The sequence below is a fragment of the Chelonia mydas genome, chromosome 25, assembly GCF_015237465.2.
Source record: "Chelonia mydas isolate rCheMyd1 chromosome 25, rCheMyd1.pri.v2, whole genome shotgun sequence".
NCBI classification, from domain to species: Eukaryota; Metazoa; Chordata; order Testudines; family Cheloniidae; genus Chelonia; species Chelonia mydas.
This window is the reverse complement of record NC_057858.1, coordinates 6,838,038-6,861,783: the sequence shown is the minus strand read 5'-3', so window position 1 is coordinate 6,861,783 and position 23,746 is coordinate 6,838,038. Positions and strand designations below refer to the sequence as shown.

Genomic DNA, 23,746 nt, shown 5'->3' with positions numbered 1-23,746 from the left:
TTGGCGAGCCTGAACCTTCTGATTTTGGGGCAGCGAAGCCTGTGTGAGCTCACTCTGAGAGGCTGAGTGTCCATCCCAAATGTCTTGTTGGTTCCAGCTGGCCAGCCTGATCCTCGAAAGAAAGGCAAGTTGTCTTTGTTCACAGTTTTGTGTGCACTGTCTACACTGGCGCTTTACAGCGCTGAAACTTGCTGCGCTCGGGGGGGGGGTGTTTTTTCACACCCCTGAGCAAGACAGTTGCAGGGCTGTAAATTGCCAGGGGAGACCAGCCCTAAGGTCATGTCTAGCCAGTTTATAGCAGCACAGTGGTGCCAATTCAGCCGCACCACTGTAGGCTCTCACCAGGAGCCACTCCATGCTGGCGGGAGAGAACTCTCCTGTCGACATAATGAAACCACCTCCTACAAGCAGCGGTAGCTTTGTCGATGGGCGAGCGTCTCCAGCCACCATAATGCTGTCCACACCGGCGCTTTTGACGGCGTGGCTTACATCAGTCAGCGGGGTGTTTTTTTCACACCCCGGAGCAGGATCCAAGTTATACCAACCAAAGCGCTAGTGTAGTCGGATTACCAGATAGCAAGTGTGAAAAAATCGGGACAGGAGGTGGGGGGTAATAGGTATCTATATAAGAAAAAGCCCCCAAAATCGGGACGGTCCCTATAAAATCGGGACATCTGGTCACCCTGTAGTGTAGACATAGCCTGAGTAGGTTTCCCAGACCTGAAGAAGAGCTCTGTGTAAGCTTGAAAGCTTTTCTCTCTAACCAACAGAAGCTGGTTCAATAAAAGATATTATCTCACCCCCCTTGTGCCTGAGTTTTTTGTGTCATTTAAGCCCCAGTTCAGCACAGCACTCCAATCCCTATTCACCAAAGCACTTAAGCAAATGCTCAATTACTTCCCTGAATAGGGATGTACTTAAGCAGGTACCTGAATGCCTTGCTGAACTGGGGCCTTAATGCAGGCAGTGGCCCTGTATCGGTCTAGGGACCACCTGAATTGAAACTGATGGCCTGTTCCAAAGCCCCTTGCAGTCAATGCATCCGACGAAGTGGGTATTCACCCACGAAAGCTTATGCTCCAATACATCTGTTAGTCTATGAGGTGCCACAGGACTCTTTGCCGCTTTCACAGCTCCAGACTAACACGGCTACCCCTCTGATACTAGTCTTTCCATTGACATCAGCAGGTTTTAGATTAGGCTCATGGAGAATAGAATTAGGATACAATCATTTAGAGTAGCGATAGACTTAACACAGATGACAGGTTTCAGAGTAACAGCCGTGTTAGTCTGTATTCGTAAAAAGAAAAGGAGTACTTGTGGCACCTTAGAGACTAACCAGTTTATTTGAGCATGAGCTTTCGTGAGCTACAGCTCACTTCTATGCATCCGATGAAGTGAGCTGTAGCTCACGAAAGCTCATGCTCAAATAAACTGGTTAGTCTCTAAGGTGCCACAAGTACTCCTTTTCTTTTAACACAGATGTTATCTTAGCTGTTTATACAATCCTCATTACCCCATCTAAGCATCTTCCAGTCTTTAATATATTTATCCTCACAAACACACTGTGAGGTAGGGGAGTGCTATTTATTTCCCTTCTAAAGAAGGGTAACAATGGCAGAGCAGGACGTTCCCAGACCTCCCAAGTGCCAGGCTAGCACTCTAATCAATGGGCCACCCTTCCTCTTCATAGAGCCCTAAGGGACAGAACCAAAGCAAGATTCGTGTCTTTGAGTTACGCCTAGGTTCCTCTCTGCCTGTGTGAATGTCTCCCTACGGTTGGGATTCAGTCATTACTGTTTTCCTGTTTAAAGTAGGTTTCAGTATCTTGTTTCCTTTCATTTTGTCATTAGAATTGTCCGATGAGGACAATTTTTGCACCCAAATTTTTGCACCCAAATGTCTGAAGGGGTTTAGTGCAAGCTTAACCAAAAAATTCCCCATGGGGCAGACACAAAAGGGTGGATACTGTGGTCAGTTCTGAGTATGTGAAAAGAGGGGGTGTTAATGGTTGCCTTTTGCAACCTTATCAGCAGTGGGTGCAATTCAGCGTCCACTATCACGCTGTAACATGATGCTTGGCTGACTTCCCACAACACTTACCTGGTAAATAAACTGATACCAGTTTCTAAATCCTGTAATTGATTCAAGGCATTTGCTTCACTTTGAGCGGTTGCTAATTCTGCTGACTTGGCTCTAAACTAGAAAATTGTCCCATGCCAGGTTCTTACACATTTGCTTATGTCTGTTGAAATAACAAATTAAATTGCAGGTTTGCAAAGCCCTTTGCACAGACATTGTACAGACTTGTACACCTTGACTTCTATTCATTTCAGCCATGGTGTAGGGTCCTCGCAGATTGTAGGAGAAGTCCCCAATTTGATTTTCAGTTTAATTTCACCACTGTTATCCACAGGCACTATTGATTGTTAAAAGACAGATTGAGGCACAAGGCAAATAAACAAAAGAAATCTGAATGGACAGATGTAGGTCTATCCAAAGTGCTTGTGTATTCTTTTGGCACATCTTTGGAAATCTTGATTTACTGCAGTGCCGGTGATGCGGTGTATGTGACTGTTTGTGCACACATGTGCGAGGATGTTTGTACATGCACAGGTACCTTTGCACGTGTGTGCTGGCATGTTTGTGCTTTAGTGCATGTGGGGGGGTGTGCACTTGTGTGTGTCTTTGTGTGTGCATATTTGCCTGCGTGGGCACATTTGTGTGCATGTATTCGTGTCTTTGCTTATGTGTATGCAAATGTGTGTGTGTGTGTGTACTTTTTTTGTGTCTGTGTGTCAGCTTTCCCCTACACTCCTGCCTGCAGAAGCATGAAATAAAAGTGCAACCAAACTGCCCTGCAAAGAAAACCCACATCTTACTTTTTCAGCTCCTGACGTGTTAAATACAGGAGGTGGAGGGAAATGCTGTTGAGCAGATAAGCGTTGAAGGTAGGTTTGATGAATGACATCAGGGTGCAGACAACGGTGGTGAAGCCAATGAGCCAGACAAACTGAGTCCTAATGAGAAAGGGGAGGCAGACAGATGGGAGTGAGTATTAGGGGTTATACATGTCACAGCAATGCAGGGAGGAGAAAGTTCCCTGTCAGTTGCTGAAAGGGTTAATATTAGGGCTGCTGATTAATCACAGTTAACTCAAAAAAATTAATCGTGATTAAAGAAATTAATCACGATTAATCGCACTGTTAATAATAGAATGCCAACTGAAATGTATTAACAGGTTTTCCACAGTATGCATCCGATGAAGTGAGCTGTAGCTCACGAAAGCTCATGCTCAAATAAATTGGTTAGTCTCTAAGGTGCCACAAGTACTCCTTTTCTTTTTGAAATGTATTAAATATTTTTGGATGTTTTTCTACATTTTCAAATATATTGATTTCTGTTACAACACAGTCTACAAAGTGTACAGTGCTCACTTTATATTATTATTTTTTATTACAAATATTTGCACTGTAAAAATGATAAAAGAAATAGTATTTTTCAATTCACCTCATACAAGTGCTGTAGTGCAATCTCTTTATCATGAAAGCGCAACTTACAAATGTAGGGCTTTTGTGTTACATAGCTGTACTCAAAAACAAAACAATGTAAAAATTTAGAGCCTACAAGTCCACTCAGTCCTACTTCTTCTTCAGCCAATCGCTAAGACAAACAAGTTTGTTTACACTGATGGGAGATAATGTTCCCGCTTCTTATTTACAATGTCACCTGCAAGTGAGATCAAGCATTTGCATGGCATTTTTGTAGCTGGTATTGCAAGGTATTTACATGCCAGATGCGCTAAACATTCGTATGCCTCTTCATGCTTTGGCCACCATTCCAGAGGACAGGCTTCCATGCTGATGATGCTCATTAAAAAAAAATGTGTAAATTAATTTGTGACTGAACTCCTTGGGGGAGAATTGTATGTCTCCTGCTCAGTTTTACCCACATTCTGCCATATATTTCATGTTACAGCAGTCTCACATGATGACCCAGCACATGGTTATTTTACGAACACTTTCACAGCAGATTTGACAAAATGCAAAGAAGGTACCAATGTGAGATTTCTAAAGATAGCTACAGCATTCGACCCAAGGTTTAAGAATCTGAAGTGCCATCAAAAATCTGAGAGGGAGGAGGTGTGGAGCATGCTTTCAGAAGTCTTAAAAGAGCAACACTCTGATGTGGAAACTACAGAACCCGAACCATCAGAAAATAAAATCAACCCTCTGCTGGTGGCATCTGACTCAGAGAATGAAATTGAACATGCGTTGTTTCGCACTGCTTTGGATCGTTATTGCGCCGAAACCCATCATCAGCATGGATGCATGAAGGGACATAGGAATCTTTAGCACATCTGGCATGTAAATATATTGATATGCCAGCTACAACAGTGCCACGAGAACACCTGTTCTCACTTTCAGGTGACATTGTAAACAAGAAGGAGGCAGCATTATCTCCTGCAAATGCAACCAAACTTGTTGGTCTGAGCGATTGGCTGAACAAGAAATAGGACTGAGTGGACTTGTTGGCTCTAAAGTTTTACAGTGTTTTATTTTTGAATGCAGTTTTCTTGTACATAATTCTACTTTTGTAAGTTCAACTTTCATGATAAAGAGATTGCACGACAGTACTGTACTTGTATGAGGTGAATTGAAAAATACCATTTCTTTTGTTTTTTTACAGTGCAAATATTTGTAATAAAAAAAAAATACAAAGTGAGCCCTGTGCACTTTGCATGCTGTGTTGTAACTGAAATCAATATATTCGAAAATGTAGAAAACATCCAAAAGTGTTTAAAGAAATGGTATTCCATTATTGTTTAACCATCACAATTAATTTTTTTCATCGCTTGACAGCCCTAGTTAATATTAATGAAACGTTGCCCTTCTCTAGCACCTTTCAGTGTTTTGCACAATGAGCTCAGCCTCACCCCACCCCTTCCCCATGGGGTTGGTGGTGTTATTCCTATGGTACAGATGGGGAAACTGAGGTACAGAGAGAGGAAGTGACTTGCCTAAGGCTTCAGAGGGACTCCACGGCAGAGCTTAGCTGAGATTGGCTAACCATCACCCCAGGCACAAAGTGACTGTGCTCAGCCGGTTAGCAAGTCTGCCCAGGGCTGCCATCTCCATAGCCGTCTCTCCCTAGATCTTTCTGCAGTGATAGCTTGGGGGTGGGGAGGTTGGAGGGTGGCGAGGGCTACACAGCAACGGGATCTCAGCAAGGGCAGGTGACTGGCACTACATGGGGACTACAGACTCTTCCAAAGTAGACACCCTGGAGGGCACAACGGGAGGGTGGGTGGGAGCAAGTTAACTATACATCGGCCCCAATTCCCAAGGCTGCTGGGGTCAGGACGTGTTGGATCAGTCCCTCAAAGCTGTTCTGACAGCAGCTTGTAATGGTCCCCAAGGGACCATGATGCCAGTTGTGATTGCGGGAGCACAGTGCACTCCGGCTTTGCCTCCAGCATGCCGCAGAGAAGGGCTAAGAGGAAACGGCATGGATCTGGCTGCACCAGCTTCCTGGGAGTTCCCCCGTTCAGGGGGAATCCTCAGCTGTCAGCTTAGGGCAGCTTTAGGTCTGTTTTGGACTGCCAGAACGGCATAAGCAGGTTTACAACGAGGCAAGATCTAGTCCGTTACATAGGACACCTGCTTTTGCCGGCTTGTCTCGTTGTGGTTCCTTCTTTCTGTCTCTAATACACGGCACAGGCTGCCCTTTGGCTAGGAAACCGTGTTTGTTTTATTAACTGAATCACTCTGGGAAGGAACCCCTGTGTTTAAATGTTGGCAAACAACATTTTGTTCCCTGGTAGCTGCCCCAGCTGAATCTCTGGGATCTTCCGCAGGAAGGGAGATGAGGACGAACAGCCAAAATCCTCCCTTCAGGCTGCTGGGATAGAATAGCCAGCTCACTGCCCTGATGCGCCGGGACAAGGCCGGCCTGCTGCAGCAGGCTTTGAGTGAATGATCCCTGCCGCACAGTCCCATTCTCTGTTGCCCTCCCCCTTCCCCAGGCCTTTTCACTTTCAGAAACTCAAGGCAGGTTTATGTCCAGGACAGGCCCATTAGAAATGTCCCAAAGAACGAAATGCCCTGGAAGGGTCATGCTATCAGCATGCCTTTGCAGAGCCCAAACCCGCAGCTGACTCTAAATTTGCACCCAGCTCCTGCCTGGAGGTCTCCCAGTATTGAGCCCAAGTATGCTTTATCCACCCGGAAAGGCCCAGAGCTGTGCCTGGCAGAGGGCAGAGGTCACCTGAGCAACAGTTGGACTGAGACAGCAACAGGGCAGAGCCCAGGAGAACAAGACCAAGAACAGAGTCTCCCAGAATGTCTGTTCTCCAAGGGAAGCTTCCCAGAAAGCAGGCACACCTCTGCGGGAGAGAGAGGGGATTTTCCAAAAGGCTCCTTGAGAGTAAGGCTGGGTTGTCTGGCTCCTGGGGTGGGCATGGAAGAGTTGGGGATTCCCAAAGGAAAAGAAGGTGGAAATGGCGACAAGAAGCTGCAAACACGAGCCGCTTCTGCTTTGTGCTTTGCCGGAGAGGCAGGACGGATGCAAAGTCAGTGGGAGTTTTGCTTGCATAAGGGGACTGCAGGATTGAGCCCAGTGGCAGGAGTTCTGTCACTAATGACAACCCTCCATTTCTCCTGAAAACCCATTCAGATTTTGCCCATTGCTGAACAACAATAGGGCTCTCGCAGGGGGGCATTCACGTGCAAATCCCTTGCAAGGTCCCTCCCCAGCTCCTCCCGCCCAGGGCTCTGCAGTGAACTCCCGATGACCTCCTCTTTCGCCTGGAAATGACAAACTCCAAGTGTCACCAAGCCCAGCTTGGAGAGCAAAGTCTCACCGGCCTGAAGGGGGAAGACAGACTGTCCCCCCAGACTCTGCCCTTGCCCCACAATGAGAAATCCAGAGCTGCCGCTGTGAGGCTGCCCTAAGCCACTCCTCTGGGTGCCCTCATGGATTTTATTGTGCAATAGTGCTAGTCAGACTAGGAAATGCCCAGCACAATGGGGCCCACTGGTCCTGGTTGGGGACTTTGGGGGGCTGCTGCAAAACCAGAATAAACAGTAATAAAATAAGCCATGAGAAAAACAATTGCTCCCTGTGAGTGAACAAGGACAATTGCAGGGCTCCTTTGTGGCTGGTCTGGACTTTCCTCCCCCCCTGCTCTATTTGCCACCTGTCCGGTTTTTGGCTTCTGGGTGCCCTTTAGAGTGCCTGGTTACTGCGGGGCAGGAGGAGGTGATGGGTCATTACCGCCTCCTATCTGCAGGTAGGCTTCTTGAGACAATCCAGCGAACGACCAGGGGCAGGTGGTGAGAGGAGCAAGCGATGGGGGCAGGGTCTTGGGGAAAGAGGCGGAGAAGGGGCGGGGCCTGAGGGAAGAGGTGGGGCCTTGGGGGAAGAGGCGTGGCAGGAATGGGGCCTCAGGGATCCGGTTACCAGGAATTAGAAAGGTGGCAACCGTAGTCTTCGGGGACCCTTTCTCACCTGCTGCAATGGGAGCACCTATATGCAGTGACCCAGCTCCAAACAGCAGTCCTGAGATTTTGGTGGCAGCCCCAAGAAAGCCCCCCAAAGCCTGAGGCTCAGACAAAAAGCCTGAGATTGGAGCAGATTTGGCCCTAGTCTCTGCTCTTGGGGACAGGGCCCAGGGATAGGCAGAGCATCCTCTTGCATACCAAGCTGCAGCCATGTCCCTCAGCCTATCAGAGTGACCATCTGGGCATGGATGGTACTGCAGGGTCAGTTACAGGGAGACAAAGGCCATCCAGAAATTAACCAGGACAAGGAAATAAGAGGTTTCAGTGATCAGAGGGCAACACAGGAAGTGCTAAAGGAGGAGTGGTAGCAACCAGTGTATTGATTTTGCCCAATGCTGCTCCTTATAAATATTTTTCCAACCGTTTTTATTTTAAGAGTTCTTGCATCGCCATGTTCTGGAGCAGGAACTTGAAATTGGGCAGGGGACGGACCTGGGGGCAGCCTTCTGCTGTCCCCACGAAAATCCAGCCAGATTTGGTGGAGTTATAAACTGCTGAAAATCCCCATTTGCTTGTGCTCAGTGGAGCTTCTAATTTGTTGCTAAAAGTGTCTGAATATTCCATCTGCACTGAGCATGCTCCCCAGAATCTCCCTGCACCATGCGGAAGCAGAAATCCTGAACTTGAACCCCCCATACGGGAGAGGACACAGACAAGATGGGACATCACCCTCATCCTCATGCTTTCTTCCATCAAAATACCCTTTGACTGAGGCCTCGTGGGCTGGGAACTGGGAGACCATGTGACCTAAACTCACTTCTTGTAGCAGCTGGTGATATAATAAGCAACTTCGTCCTTATTAATAAGCCAGCAACCCTGCCAGAACATGAATTCGCTAGAGCTCTTAAAATAAAAGTGGTTGGGAAAATACATATAATGGGAGGCATTAGGCAACCTCATTATAGAGGTTGCTACCCACTGAGAGGTTATACAAACAGGGGCTAGATCTTAGGTCTCTAACTTGGCAAACCCAAGTCTTCTCCACTCAGCCACACGCCCTGTAAGAGCGATCTTGCCAAGTCTATGTATTTGAAATTCTCCATGCTCAGCCCCCTGGTAAGCTTTGCAAAGAAAGCCAGCTCCAGCTGAGATGAGCTCTTGGAATGGAGGATCCCCTCATGGGTCCATTGACAGAGCTTCTGCCTGTGAACGATGAGGTTTCTGGTTCCCAGTACAAGCGATGGTACCCTGCAGGGTGTCTCCTCTCAGTAAGGCTGGCTGATGAATGGGGGATTCTCTGGATCAGACAAATCCAATATAGTGTCACAGCCCTGGAATCTGCACCACGTGTCCCGCCCAGGTTGTACCTGTCCTTGATAAATCCCGGGAAGTAACATTTTGGGATCCAAAAGGTGTACGTCAAGGCGACTGTCCAGAGGATGGCGAGCTCATCCAGCAGCTGTCCCACATAGCTCAGGGTCACGTGATAGTAGGTAGAGAAAATACCTGCAATGAGTGAGGCGGGTTGTGTTAATAACCTTCCTCCTTCCACCTCAGCACCCCCCTCAAGGAGACAGTCCGCTGCAATTCCTGGGAGAGATTCTCTGCTTCAGAAGATCCCGCAGTTCAGTTTCGTCCCACCAGCCCCTTGATGCTTGTATTGCAGGAACCCTCCCTGCCTTTCAGGCCTTCGCTAGGCCAAATCCTGCTCAGCTGCTGTTCCTGTCTAACCCCAATGGACACAGCAGGGTTGGATGTTTATAATGGAGACTAAGGTCCAGCCCCACCTGTCCAGTGGGGGAGAACTGGGTGGAACTCCCTTGGGAGGTGGCAAGAGTACTCCTGGCTTAAGCAGAGGAGGTCAGGCTGGGCACCCCTTTGGGGGCTTGGTGTATCCCTGGCACAGGACATGCAGCCTCTGGTGAGCCTGGGCAGCAAGAGAGCACAGCCAGGAGTCAGCGAATGGGAGATCTGAACCCTTTGGGCCTGATTCCTCTTTATCCTAAGGCCCCTTTACACTGCTTCTGGCCAGGCAAAAGGGCCTTCAAGTATGACCGGGCCTTAGTGTACATGAGAATCAGCCTTGGCGTTCAGTGGGACTGGGTGGCAGGGGAGGTTTCCATGGCAGACAGGAGATGCTCCTATTTTCAATTTCCAGATAAACACACCACCCCTTCTTCCTATGGGAGCTCCTAGGCGCCACCCTGCCAGCCACGGAGATCAGAGGGGGACTCTGCTCAGAGTCTACATAAAGGGAATTCGTCCCATGCCAGTGAAAATTCGTTAATATTGTCAGGGCTGCTAGTTGGGTGGCTGGGTCACTGTTACACATTGTGAAGGACTCGCTCCCCATGGAGGCCCTGATTCAGGAAGGTCCCAAAGCACTTGTCTAAGGCGGCACACATCCCCGCGCAGGTATGAGCTTAAAGTTAACCACGTACTTATGGACCTTCCTGAATCAGCGTCTGAGCCTGTAGGGAAGTGAGGCAGAGGGGACCTGCGGGAAGTGTCCTGGGATGATGGAGGGGCTAATCAATCCCTCTTCTTTTCACCCTTTTCCATAATAAGAGAACAAAGGGTAGCTCCAAAATTGTGAACCTGAGACTCTCCGCGAAGCTTCAGTGGGTGGTGTCTACGCTGCAGGTGGGAGGGGTTGTTCCCAGCTCGGGTAGTTGTGCATGCACTATCTGTCCTCAAGCGAGCGTGCCGAAAACAGGAATCTGGCTGCAGCAGGGCGGGAGACACCTCAGGCTGGCCACCCAAGTGCAACCCCCTCCGAGGCCTTAGGTACGTACTTGGGCGGCCACACGGCAATTTTGGCGTGTTAGCTCGAGAAGCCAGCACATGTACACCTCCCAGCTGCAGGGTAGACCTACCCGGTGTGGGAAAGGGCTAAATTATCCTGCAGGCCCCCAGGGCTTTACTGAGAAAATATGTAACCCGCAGGGAATAAATAATTGGGCTGCATTCTGGCTCCTGCTTTGGTGACACAAAGGGGCTGGGGACAAGTCCCTTGGTCCAAATGCAGCTTAGGGCTTGCATATACAGCCTTCCCCCCCCCCCCTTGCCTCCTTGCAGACCCTGGCATGCCTGAAGGGTCCAGCACTACAAGGATTCTGGGCTGCAAACCAGCCCATTTAAGTCTTATGCCTGGGGCCATTTTAAATCCTGCAGGCAGCACAGAATCTGGGGGTACGTCTACACTGCAAGGAAAAACCCATGGTGCCAAGTCTCAGAGCCCAGTCAACGGATCAGGCTTGTGGGGCGTGGGCTGCGGAGCTAAAAACAGCAGTGTGTAGACTTTCCCGCTCGGGCAGGAGGAACCTGGGCTCTGAAACCCGGCGAGTCAATCGACCCAGGCTCTGAGAGTTATTGCTGCAGTGTAGACATGCCCTAGGGGCCTAAAGCTATCTTTGGCTCCTCCCGGGTTGTGTCCTTTCTTCAGCATCTCTCAGGAGAGGTAGCACAGAACAGAATCTCGCTCCACAGTCTGGTCCTTTGGAAAGCTGAAGGCAGTGGGGGTTATGTTAGGCCTTTTAATAACCCTGAAACATACCTATTAACAGGAACATGACGGAGAGGCTATAGGCAGACAGGGGGCGCTGCTGGACATATTGGTGGTTCAGGTACAGCAAGATGGGGAAAAGGAGGAAGAAACTCACATTGCTGATCTGAAAAACAACAAAGCAACACGCACATTCAGCTTAAAGGGCAAAGGGCCTGTGTCAGCTCGGGCAAGTCACTTCACCTTTCCATGCCTCAGTTTCCCCCTCTATAAAATGGATACCTACCTCCAGTGAAAAGCACTGTATGAGAGTGAGGGGTTGTTAAAGATGCAAGAGGCGAAGGGGTCAGTCAAAAAGCAGGGGTGAACATGGGTGTAGAGTGACTCCTGGGGGGGAGGGTACTGCTGTATTCTTTCTGACTGAAGTCAGCAAGCCAGTCCTCGGGCCAGATTCCTGGTGTAATTCCATGCAAGTCAATGGAGATGTCAGGAGTGAGTCTGGCCCAGTGAGGTTAAACTGGCTTCTTTACTCAAGCATAGCCACCAAAATGCCAGTGTTCACCCACCCACTCTGTCTCTCTCTCCTCCCCTGACTCCTTCCCCAAACTCCTCTACGACCACCAGCTCTGTCCAGCTAGCCCTGAACCCACAAGGGAATCTGGGTGGTGTTGATTGGGAATGAGGAGCTTTGCATAAAGAGGCCAGTAAGCCATGATGGGGAAGAACTAGCATTAGCAAGGGGTGTGGGTGGGGTGGGATGGGGCAAGAGCAGGAAGATAGATGGGGTAGGGATTAAACTGGGGCCAGAGTAATGGTGTGTTACATGGGAAGCTCTCTAGGGCAGAGGGTAGGGAGAGAGGTGGCAGCTATTCAGTACAGCAGTGATCCCATGAAGAAATAAACATCCGTTAATCATACTTGTAAAATTAACGTGACAGGATGACTCTTCCCAGTCCATCTTCAAAGCACTTTGCAACAATTACATGTTATTACAGTAATTAGCATGTTTTAATATGTTTAGAATCACAGAAATGTAGGGTTGGAAGGCACTTTGCGAGGTCATCTCGTCCAGCCCCCTGCTCTGAGGTGGGATCACGTGTACTCACACTGCCCCTGACAGGTGTTGTTTAACCTGTTCTTAAAAACCTCCAGTGATGGTGTGATGGGGCAAAGAGGCCCACACCAGCAGAGAGCCTATAGGCCAAGCTAGCTCTGCCCCACTATACCTGGAGCCAGTGCCAAGCCGGAAGGGGGAATAAAAGGAGAGAGTCTGGCTTAATTCTGGGGTAAGACATTTTAGCTGTCTAACAATGTGCAGCAATGTCCCACAGTGGTTTTGGGCAAGAGGAATCTTTTATCCAGTTGAAATTGCAAGAGGAATTGAAAGAGGTGAAAGGTAGCAAGGACACCAGAGCTAACAGCCTGATTCTTGTGAAAAGTGCCCTGAAATCTCTACAGACCACGAGGGGTCAGGAGCTTGGCGTTAAACCTCATCTGAAACGTAGCACCTTTGGGATGCATCTGTTACGTACTGAACCAGAGGGAAGAAAGCCAGATGATGAACAACCAAGATGACTTCCTGCCTCGCCTAGGTGGTCCTCCTTTTGTCTCCCATCTAGGTACGAACTTGGGCCCTGATCCTGCAGTCAGTTCTGCAGAGGTGGACCCTCATATCCGACTGGACTCTCATTCATCTCATGAATCTGATTGCAAGATCAGGCTTTGCTTATCTTGTGAGACCCAAAGGGATCTCAGCTCAAGGTAACATGGCTGTAGGCTAGAATGAAGTTGTTAGAGGTATGGTGCACAGGCTAGCATACTTGGGATGCAAATGTTGACGCTCTCCTTTAACTTCTACGGATTAATCTTGAATTGCATCAAGTCTTTCATGAAACCAGTTGATGCTTTTATTTACAGGAATTTTCAGGCCAAGCAGATCTGCCTGTTGTTGTCATTTAGCACTAATTCCTGCAGCATTTGCACCCTGTACTGGGCAATTAACCAAAACTAGAATCGGCACAGCCTTACCCTTCATATCTTCAGGTTGTGACACAACAGACCCAAGGGGAAATACTAGTCCCACTGATGAGATCAGTGACAAACTGTTCAAGAAAGGCAGAGAAAACATACCAAAGATGTAAAAATCACAAACAGGCTGTAAAAACATTCCTGAAAACCAGGTAAAAGAGGCTCCTGGAGAACAAACAGGGATTACAAAGGACAAGTGGAGAGACAGTGTGCACAGAAAGGATGGCAGAGTGCAGATTACAGGAGTTAGCGGAAGGAATTAGCGCTGGTTGCTCAATCAAACACTCAGCAGACCGGAAACAGATGTTTAAGGTTGCCCACACAGATTGCCTCATCGTGCATTGCGACAGTGTCCTTAATATCTGATCTCAACACGATTTCCCCAAAAATACAGTCTGTGCAGCACAGCAAGAGCCGAGATTAGTGGAAAGGTATCGTGTACAGGAGGATGCTAGGCTGGGAACTGTGCAAATGAGAATCAAGAAAGATCAGACTAGCTGAAATCAGGGCCGTTAAGCTTGGCAGCTAGATGCTGAGGCTCTATAATATTGTTGGCCATAATGTCAGCCCATACCCCTCAGCCGTGAACCCTTGGAAAATTAGAAAGTAGCAGCTGACCTCCTCCAAGCTGCTAAAGGGATGGCAACAGGAATTCACCTCTAAGAGCGAGTCAGTTCATTGGCTTTCCATCTCTTGGGTTCACATACAGGTTTAGCTCTTGAGGAGAGTGAGCCAGATTTATAGGTCCCCATTTGTCCAGGTCACATCATTTGGCAAGATTCTCGGCTTAGGAGCAAACCTGGACTGGGATAGTAGAGATGCTTCCAGGGAGGACTGAGCAATCGCAGGGCGGTGCGAGGTGGCCCTGGACTGGTGTAACGGGGCATGCTGCAGATCAGGCTAGAGGTGCAGGTGTGGAAGATTTTTCCAAAGAAGCTGCCTGCACTGTACATGGCTTAGGTCAGTGCTGTTCACTGGCACTAAATTAATTTCCACAGAAAGGGGATCTCCCTCTAGGGAAAATACCAGAAGAGGCAGCAAGAACTACCAGGCTGTTCTTTGCCCTAGATTCTAGTCAGACTGAAACCGGTCGTTCAGCAGATGTTATCTCCAAGCCACTCCTTTGGAATCCATCTCATGCTTTAAGCGTCACCAGGGGAGCGGGGCTGTACATACCAATCACACCTTTGTCCCACTGCCAGGCACACCCACCCAGTAGTATCAGCCTGGGCCCGTTTCAGACACTGTATCATATCATAATCCGACTCTGAATCTGTCTTGCATTGCAAGAGCAAAATGGCAAAAGCTCAAGAAACAGGTTCAAGGGACATTATCAGTGATCCCAAAGAATTTTCCTTCAGGCACAGGCATTCTTCGACTTTTAGGCCACCTTTTAATAGCGAGACAGTCTCCTGGGCACACCTCCCCTCCCATTCATGATTGTATAATATCCCTGAAGCTAAACGAGCAATGGCCCACATGGAAAAGTAAAACATTGACGTGTTTCCAGCTGCCCGGTGCAGCGAGGGTTAATCAAGCTGGATGGGATTTTCAAAAGCACCATAGAGAGGGAGGTGCCCGACTCTCACTGAAAGCCAGTGGAAAGTTGAGCATCTAACTCTCTTGGGTGATGCTGAAAAACCTGATCTTCACTTGCTCTGCATTTCGTCTCTGGATTAACACGGGTGGAACTGAGAGTGTGGAGGGAATAATTGATTTTTCGGTTCAGTGGCCAAACCGGGGGCGGGATTGAGTTCACTTGGAACCAGAACTGATTGTTTTCAGGTTTCCTGGAGTCACGAAATGAAAAAAAGAATTTCATTTGGGTCGACTGCAGTGTTTAAAATGTTGATGGGAAACCAAGTGCCCAAACTGTTCATTTGGAAACTGTCAAAATGAAACATTGTTTTGACATTTCCCCCCAAATTTTTTCTCATTTTTTTTTCCAGCTGAAACTCTTTGCCAAATTCAACCCAAATTAGACACCCCCCCACCCCCATGCACTTTTCTGCAAATTTTCTATTTGCTGAAAATAGTTCACCCAGCTCTATAACGGGGAACAGGATTTGGCCAGGTGGGGGTGGAGAACAAACCACGACGACTGTGATTGGTAGAGAACCGGTCTTGTCCAGAAGGCAAAGAGACTTTCTCGCCATGCTGTACCTGAGTGGTTGAGAATGATTATGTGAGCATGATCAATGATTATTGCTCACAAGTTCCAGGACCTAGATTTACCTGACACCCTAGGGCCTTCAAGGCTTGAGATACTAACAGTAGAAGCAAATACCGATGAAGGAAGCTGATGAAGGGTAGGCTGAGGGACTAGCGTGAGGGTTCTGCCTGACACCCATCCACTCCCCATCCATGGGATCCTCTGCATTAGCAACAAGAAGCCATGATCAGAGGGCATGGCTACACCGGAGCTGGAGGTGTAATTCCCAGCCCAGGTAGATGTACACGCACTAGCTCTGATCAACGCAGCATGCTAAAAATAGCGCTGTATTTGCGGCGACCCGGGAGGCAGCATGAGTTAGATGGGACTGTTGTCAGGGTGGCTACGATCCGAGGTAAGTACTTAGGCAGCTAGCCTGTGCTGTTGCAGCTACACGGCTATTTCAAGCGTCCTGACTCGGTCAAAGTTAGCATGTGTGTGGCCACCTGAGCTGGAAAATGCAGCGCCAGCCTGCAGCACAGACTTAGAATCAGAGAACCAAGCCGACCAGATTTAGCATGTACTGAGCAGACACTTACGCTAATTCAGATGTCACCAGATGGCTTCATTAGATAATGCCTCCGCTGAGAGACAAAGATGACTGGGCCACTCAGCCGTGCCTATATTTTGAGAAAATGCCACAGAAACGGTGGTCGTTCCCAAGGAGTGAGGGAAGTTTGACACTCACAGTCCACTTGGAATCGCAGAAGGCTTTTTGAAGTGTCCCACAAGCTGCTGCTTCATAGAACTGTGGGATCATTATTAATAAAAACACAATAGCCGCGAGAGGCTCCAACGGAGATCAGGGCCCCATTGTGCTGGGAACTGCAAAGACACCTCATGAGACAGTCTCTTCCCCAAACAGTTTGCAACCTAGATCAGGGGTCTCAAACACACGGCACGTGGGCTGCATGCAGCCTGCGGGGTTATTTTCTGCTGCCCGCCAGCTCCCTGCGGCACCCCCGAACCCCTCCTGCAGCTGAACCCCCTGCCCTGAGCACCCCGCTGCACCCCTCCTGCACCCCAACCCCCTGCCCTGAGCCCCCTGCCACACCCCACACCCCTCCTGCACCCCAGCCCCCTGCTGTGCCCCACACCCCTCCTGCACCCCAACCCCCTGCCCTGAGCCCCCTGCCGCACCCTGCACCCCTCCTGCACCCCCTGGGGGCAGGGAGGGCGAGGAGTTGGGGGGTGGGGATTTCAGGGAAGGGGTTGGAATGGGGGCAGGGAAGGGGTGGGAACAGGCGGGGCAGGGCCTCACTGAAGGGGTGGAGTGAGGGTGGGGCCAGGGCAGTGGGGGTGGTCAGTGGTGCGGCCCTCAGGCCAATGTACTCGTCCTCATGTGGCCCTCGTGGTCATTTGAGTTTGAGACCCCTGACCTAGATGGACATGAGGCAGAAGGGGAAGTGATTTGCATAAAGTCCGTGGCAGAGCCAGGAACAGAGCCCATGTGTCTTGATTCCCAGGCCAATGCTGTACCCACTAGACCATGCTATCGACCAATAAAACAGCTACCCAGAGTGCAATGGGACTGCAGTGGTGGATTAGGATCCCGCGTGCGGGGCAGAAGCTCATCTGGAGGAAGCTGACTAGTGTGGACACACTCCACTGCTGTTGGTTCTACCTGTGCGATCCTGACAGTGCCCTGACCAGCGGCCCAGCGCGCTCGTGTAGCTGCTGCTGCTGGAGAAGCCCCAGTGGGGCTGGGAGCAGAACGTAGCCCTCAGCACAGTGTATCCTGCTCATGGGTTATCTGCCGCAGCCGTTTGTTGGCAGACAACTGCCGGGCCAGCTGGCTAAAGCACTGGGTATAATAGCCAGTGTGAGAGGCATTATGCTATCTAGTTAAGCCTGAATTCCAACTTCAATTCTAACCCCTCTTTCTAGCTGCTAATAACTTCCCAAACAAGTTCCTTTTTTGTGCTGAAATTTTGCATGCTGGGTTTGAGCCTGGAGGCAATTTAAAACAAACAACCAAAAAAGTTTGATCCAGATCAGTTCAGTTTCAAGCATGAAAAGCAAAACAGGTTTCTCTTCTCCACCATCAGCCGGGTGGAGATTCCGCTGATAATGCATCTGGCTGCGTAACCTTTCCATACCCTTTTCTCTTAGAGATGCAGGGGAGTAAACCCACTTGATGGAACAATTGGCTTAAGTACTTGGCGGAATCAGACTCTAAGCCTTAACAATGTGCATGGTGCTGTACAAGGAGCCACGGGAGTGGTGCGCCTTTTGAAAATCCCACTAGGTGCCTATTTTCAGATTTAGGTGCCTGAATCCCCTTAAAGATCTGGCCCAAATTCCTTACCCTGAGTTTCCCACAATGTTTGGGCCCAGTCTTGCTCCCGTTGAAATCAATTGAAAATCTTTCGTTGGTTTCAGTGGGTTCAGGATTAGGCCCTAAATACAGGCGGATACCAGAGGGGCTGGTTGGTCACAAACTTCTAATTGATTTATTGAGTTTCTCCATTTATACATTTATCTGTATCTAATTCCCACTTATTTATATTTGCCAGAAGCTGGGAATGGGTGACAGGGGATGGATCACTTGGTGATTCCCTGTTCTGTTCATTCCCTCTGGGGCACCTGGCATACTGGGCTAGATGGACCTTTGGTCTGGCTGTTCTTATGTTACCGGCCTATGTGAGTTTACAGCTGTCCTGTTGTCTTGGAAATATTGATTTACTGCTATGTACTTGTACTGCAATTAGAATGATAACTGACCATTAATGATTGATTTTCATTAATAATTATTAATAATATGTGATGATGTAATCTGAGCTCAGACTTGGGAGAACAGAGACCTTGGATTCTTCTATTCCTGGCTTTGTCAAAGACTTACTGTGTGACTTCACACAAATCATAGAAATAATGTAAGATGAGATAAGGAAGCAAAAATGGGTCCTGAGAAAACTGTACCCATTGGGTTCAGTTTTAATCATGATTGCGGGCCGTTCTGGGCTTGGGCTTATTTTGTGTCTGGCTAGGAGGCCAACATTAGACTAGTTAGGAACACTATTTCCATAGATGTGTTTGCAAAGCAGAGACTAGAGATGGATTTAGGATAGTAGCTGTAGCTATCTAAAAGTTACCATTGCACCTGTGTTGGTCTAGGATATTTCTCAGACAGAAGAATAATTGACAGCTGGAGTAACTGAAATAATCATTGCCTGCCCGCAGCTAAGGGGCTGATCACAGCAAGTACCACTAAAATTCTAAAGAAAATGAATGACTAGCAACAAACCACAATGGAAGAAAGCCAGTCGCAGGAGGAAAGCTTAATAGGAAAGACAAAGCAGACTGGTTTCAGAGTTGTAGCCCTGTTAGTCTGTATCAGCAAAAACAATGAGGAGTCCTTGTGGCACCTTAGAGACTAACAAATTTATTTGGTCATAAGCTTTCGTGAGCTACAGCTCACTTCATCGGATGCTGAGCTGTAGCTCACGAAAGCTTAATGCTCAAATAAATTTGTTAGTCTCTAAGGTGCCACAAGTCCTCCTTTTCTTTTTGCGCGGTTGTTTCCATTGCAAAGTGGGTATAAGGTGCTACCACTCCGATCTGGTGGCAAGTTTACATTCATTTTGTCCTGATGAAAATGACAGCACCAGGTGCAGGGTAATGGAGAATCAAACCCAAACCTGAACAAAGGACAAAGCAAACTAGCCCTAGGGAAAATTAGGAGTTTTGCTTTTCCCCAGTGGGACAAGTCCTGGAAGTACCCAAGCTAGTTACTGTGATGTATTGAAAACTGTGTTAAAATTATATGCTACCACTTTACATTCTCAGGGTTTCCTGGTCCTGCTTGCAGGCCAGAAGGCTCTGTAAAGAGGTGTGCAGTCTAGATTTCAGCAATCTGTCTGCAAAGAGTCAGCCTAGAACAAGGTGGGGTGACTTCTGCCTCTCTGTCTGAGGAGCAGTTTGCTTTCTCTCTCTCTGTTTTTTGTTCTTGTGTGTTCAAGTTCTGGATTTTAATAAATAAACCCTAATGTAACGTTGCAAGCTGCTAGAAGGGTAAAACCATAAAATACTCCAACTTCCCTCTCTATATATGACTTGGATATAGAGTTACCAAGTTAGATCCTGGTTATCACTGGTAGTGTGTTGGTGGGACAAGGGGAGAATATTATCCAAGGCTCAGAGGAGACAGGCTACACAGGGCTTGACAGTGTCAGGGAGAATCCTTGAAGTTCCTCCAAAATGCTGATGGTGTAACCGTTTGTACTAAGGAGTCCATTCACCTAAGGAGAGCTGCACCACAGAGGTGTTGGAATATACCACTCTGAGTGATTTCCCTTTCAGATTTACATGGTTTTTCTTCTTTGAGTACGGGGAGTTCTCTGCTGACCCTCTATTGTCTCAATGGCCCAGATTCCGATAGGTATTTATGCACCTAACTCCCGTTGAGTTAGGATCTGGCCAATATCTCTCCAGCCCTGACCAACAACATGACTTGGGCCCAGATCAGCAGGAAAAGATCGAAAACCTTCAAGCTGGCCCGTGGAAGCCTGAGAGGGAAGTTACTGAGAGTGGTAAATTCCAACACCCCATTAGGCTCCTGTGCAGGTGGATATTAGAGTCCTATTACAATGAATGAAGTCAAATGACAAACCTGCTTCCTGCTTCCTCATCTAGCTTCCCTTTTTATAAGCCCATTAAAGCTGCTTGAAAACTGGCAGTTTGTCTTCAGTGAATCACCACTTTAGTTGTATCAGGACAACTGTGCGGCCCAGACCTGGATCTCTCTGAGCCTAAAGTCTTTCCAGCAAAGATGGGGTTGATACTGCTGGAATGGGGATAGGATGCAATTGATCAAACGCTGTACCTTATGTAGCTTGCTGGTTCCGTTTCTGTTAACGCCTGAGGAGAAACTTGTGCTCCTAGGTTTCATGGATCACGAGGCGCGTGAAGGAGGATGATGGGCTCCATGAGAACCAGAGCCAAGGAGGCACAAGGGGACACATGCAAAAAGGTATTGAGATGGAAGTGAAGGGAAATATTCAAGGGATTGTTAGCACCCTAACAATATCTGTCTCTAAGCTCCCTATTTCCTTGCGCTCTGCCATCTGTCTGTACCCACCGGGTTCCTCTTGTGTGGTACAGATTGCAAGCTGTTTGGGGCAGCTTGTTAGCTTTGTGTTTGTACGTCGCCTAGCACAATGGGGTTATGGGTCCGTAGTTGGGGCTCCAAGGCGCTACAAGATATAACTAATAATAAATAATAATAGGGCAGCAATGGCTGGAGAATTTTCACTTAGCTACTATGAATTATTACACTTCTGCTTCTGAATTACAGTGCAATCATCAACTATAATTCATTGATTACATATTTAACTATTTAATTTATATGTAGCCTTATCTTTTGTATCTAATTTTTATATAACGTTTTAAAAAGGACCTGATCTAAGACATGGGATGGAACAACACAGTCTTGCATAAAGTTATTCCGTAGCAGCAAACCACAGCGGATGGTAAGAATTTAACTTTTTAGATGCCACCCAGGGTCGTTTTGAGAAGGAGCCTTCATTGAACGTTCTGCTGACTTAATGCTGCAGCTGGAGCCACTGATAGGGAGGGCCATATCCTCAGCTGGTGTAACTAATTGGGCATAGCGCCACTGAAGTCAACACTGATAAATATCCAGACAAGGATCTGGCCCCAGGCCATGCATGAGAGATAAAGCCCAAAAGATTTGTATAAAGTGCCGATGCATACAGAACGCGTCGTATGATTTATTCATTTGAAAGCACCCACTGCTGTATTGTGCACCTCACAGTGAAAACAAAAGGGGCAGATTCTCATGCAAATTGTCATAGTTCGATCCAGCTGAGGCTCTGCCTCAAAGAGGATACGATCTGCCTACAACTTGGCCCTACCAGTAAGGGGTATAAACAGCCTGAAGGGGAAAGGTGGGAGGAGAGGAAGGACAAAGGTGCCGATCAATGTCTTATCTGATCCCCAGCCAGTGCTGTCAAACACCTTATCTAAGGCTCACTTGTGAGCTGGCTGACATATCTGCTCAGGGGAGTTGGGCGTATAAGATACTACTCTACTCTCCCCGGCGGGGGTCATTCGCCGTTACAGGTCAAAGTGCAGCTGGGAGAACCACCACCGTGAGGCTGCTAATGTCAGCTCCCTTCCAGATAGAGGAAGAGTGGATCAAGCCCTGAATCTAACCCCAACCCCAACGCACTGGCCAGCACAGAGGAGGAAGTCAGCTGTGCCACAAGAAGAGCTGGGATAGCTGACTTCCCCCATGGAGCAAGCCGGGAGCAGCTGACTCTGCTCCTGGGGCCCCATCCTCAGTGCACATTGCTAGGTGCCAACCCAGCCCTTCATGTCTGGTAGGGACTGGGGCAGAGAGTTGCTAGATAAAGCTTCACCTGGAAAAGACTAATAAGCTAATGCTGGTAAACTGCTGAAAGCAACTGGAAGGTGCGGTGAGGATTGTTTCTGCCTGCCAAAGGGTGACAGGTCATTTTTGGGAGGGGGGGGGTCCAGTGCACCTCTGAGTAATTACCTGGTTTAAGGGAAAGCATCTGGGCCTCATAAAGGGAAAGAAAGAGAAAGATGATGCTAGAAGAAGCTGTTCAGAGTCAGCCGAAGGGCCCTGTAGGAGACCCTGAGGGACCTTGAGTGTGGAAGGTGGGGTTTGCCTGCTGATTAGAGAGAGCTGAAGAAGGCTGAGCTGGCGAGGAGAAGGGCTGCTTGGTTAAGAGCTGACTGGTGTTACGAATTATACCTGGTAGGACACGCACACAAGTGCTACGAATTACACCTTGTAGGATACGCACACAAGTGCTACGAATTACACCTTGTAGGACACGCACACAAGTGCTACGAATTACACCTGGTAGGACAAGCACACAAGTGCTACGAATTACACCTTGTAGGACACGCACACAAGTGCTGCGAATTATACCTGGTAGGACACGCACACCAATGCTGCGAATTATACCTGATAGGTCACGCACAGTTCGAATCTAGGCTGAGGCACAGAAATAAAGTCCACAACTGCAGAGTTCCCAAAAGACACTAAGTTTATTACGCTCGAGCGTGGTGCCCCCCTGCTAGCCAGGAGGGGACCCTGAATACAGATTATACAAAGGTTATATACTTTTTAGCAAAGCATGTTGCCCTCGTGCATCGGAAACCTTAGCCAATAAACAAACCCTTGTCTTATCTACCACCTATCCCTGCTTGGTGCATTCCTCGTGCTATACCAGTATGTTAATTACACAGCATGGTCCTAAAGCCATGCATCAGTAATTTTTATTATCAGGATGGGAGGCCTCACATCAAGGCCAAGAGACAGGGAGTTAGAGACTGACAAAAACCAGATACTGCAAATCAAGGCAGGCTGGAGACAAGGAGGAGGATTTTCACACGGATTCGGTATCTAAGGATTACTCCTCCTGGTGTATGATGTGCTGGCATTTAGACAATGGTGGGCCCCAAACCAAAATGGAGTCACATGTGCTAACTTTTCCTTAACACTGGCACAGAAGACTAGGGTTGCCAACTTTCTAATTGCACAAAACTGAACATGCTGGCCCTGCCCTGCCTTCCCTGAGGCTCCGCCCCTTCTCCAAGGCCCCGCCCCAACTCACTCCAGCCTCCCTCCCTCCATCTCTCGCTCTCCCCCACCCTCACTCACTTTCACTGGGCTGGGGCAGCAGGTTGGGGTGTGGGAGGGGGTGAGGTCTCCGGCTGGGGGTGCAGGCTCTGGGGTGGGGCCATAAATGAGGGGTTCAGGGTGAAGGAGGGAGCTCCCAGCTGGGGCAGAGGATTGAGTGCGGGAGAGGGTGCAGACTCTGGCTGGGGTTGGGCTCTGGGGTGGGGCCGGGGATGAGGGGTTTGGGGTGCATGAAGGTGCTCCGGGCTGGGGCTGAGGGATTTGGAGTGCGGGGGTGGTTTCCAGGAGGGAGTTTGGGTGTTGGAGGGGGCTCAGGGCTGGGGCAGGGGGTTGGGGTGCAGGAGGAGGTGCGGGGTCTGGGAGGGAGTTAGGGTGCAGGAGGACATTTTGACCTGGGGTAGGGGGTTCAGGGTGCAGGGTCTGGGAGGGAGTTAGGGTGCGGGAGGGGGTTCTGACCTGGGGCAGGGGGTTGGGGTACCAGTGGGGCTGCGGGGTCTGGGAGGAAGTTAAGGTGCGGGAGGGGGTTCTGACCTGGGGCAAGGGGTTGGGGTGCGGGCTCTGGCCAGGCAGCGCTTACCTCAGGTGGCTCCTAGTCAGCAGTGCAGCAGGGCTAAGGCAGGCTCCCTGCCTGCCCTGGCTCCGCACTGCTCCCAGAAGCGGTCGGGGGCTGCGGAGCCAGCGCTGGGGATTGGGGCAGCATGCGGAACTTCCCGGATTGCCCCTGCACCTCGGGACCAGACATGCTGGCCGCTTCCGGGGAACTGAGCAGAGCCAGTGCTGATCGGAGCCACCAGGGTCCCTTCCCATTTGAAAACCAGATGCCTGGCAACCCTATGAAGCACCCTTTTATACTGCCCCTTTAAGTG

The 23,746-nt window shown here is 48.9% G+C and overlaps 1 protein-coding gene across 1 annotated transcript in view; it reads right to left on the bottom strand.

The window, feature by feature from the left end:
• ACER1 (alkaline ceramidase 1) overlaps positions 1 to 23,746 on the bottom strand; it is a 31,153-nt gene that overhangs the window by 4,259 nt on the left and 3,148 nt on the right. The window contains exons 2-4 of the mRNA XM_037885909.2: positions 11,059 to 11,173; positions 8,870 to 9,008; positions 2,883 to 3,020 (exon numbers count right to left, since the gene is read on the bottom strand). Coding sequence (XP_037741837.1) covers positions 2,883 to 3,020; positions 8,870 to 9,008; positions 11,059 to 11,173 — 392 coding nt within the window. The remainder of the gene's footprint in view (positions 1 to 2,882; positions 3,021 to 8,869; positions 9,009 to 11,058; positions 11,174 to 23,746) is intronic.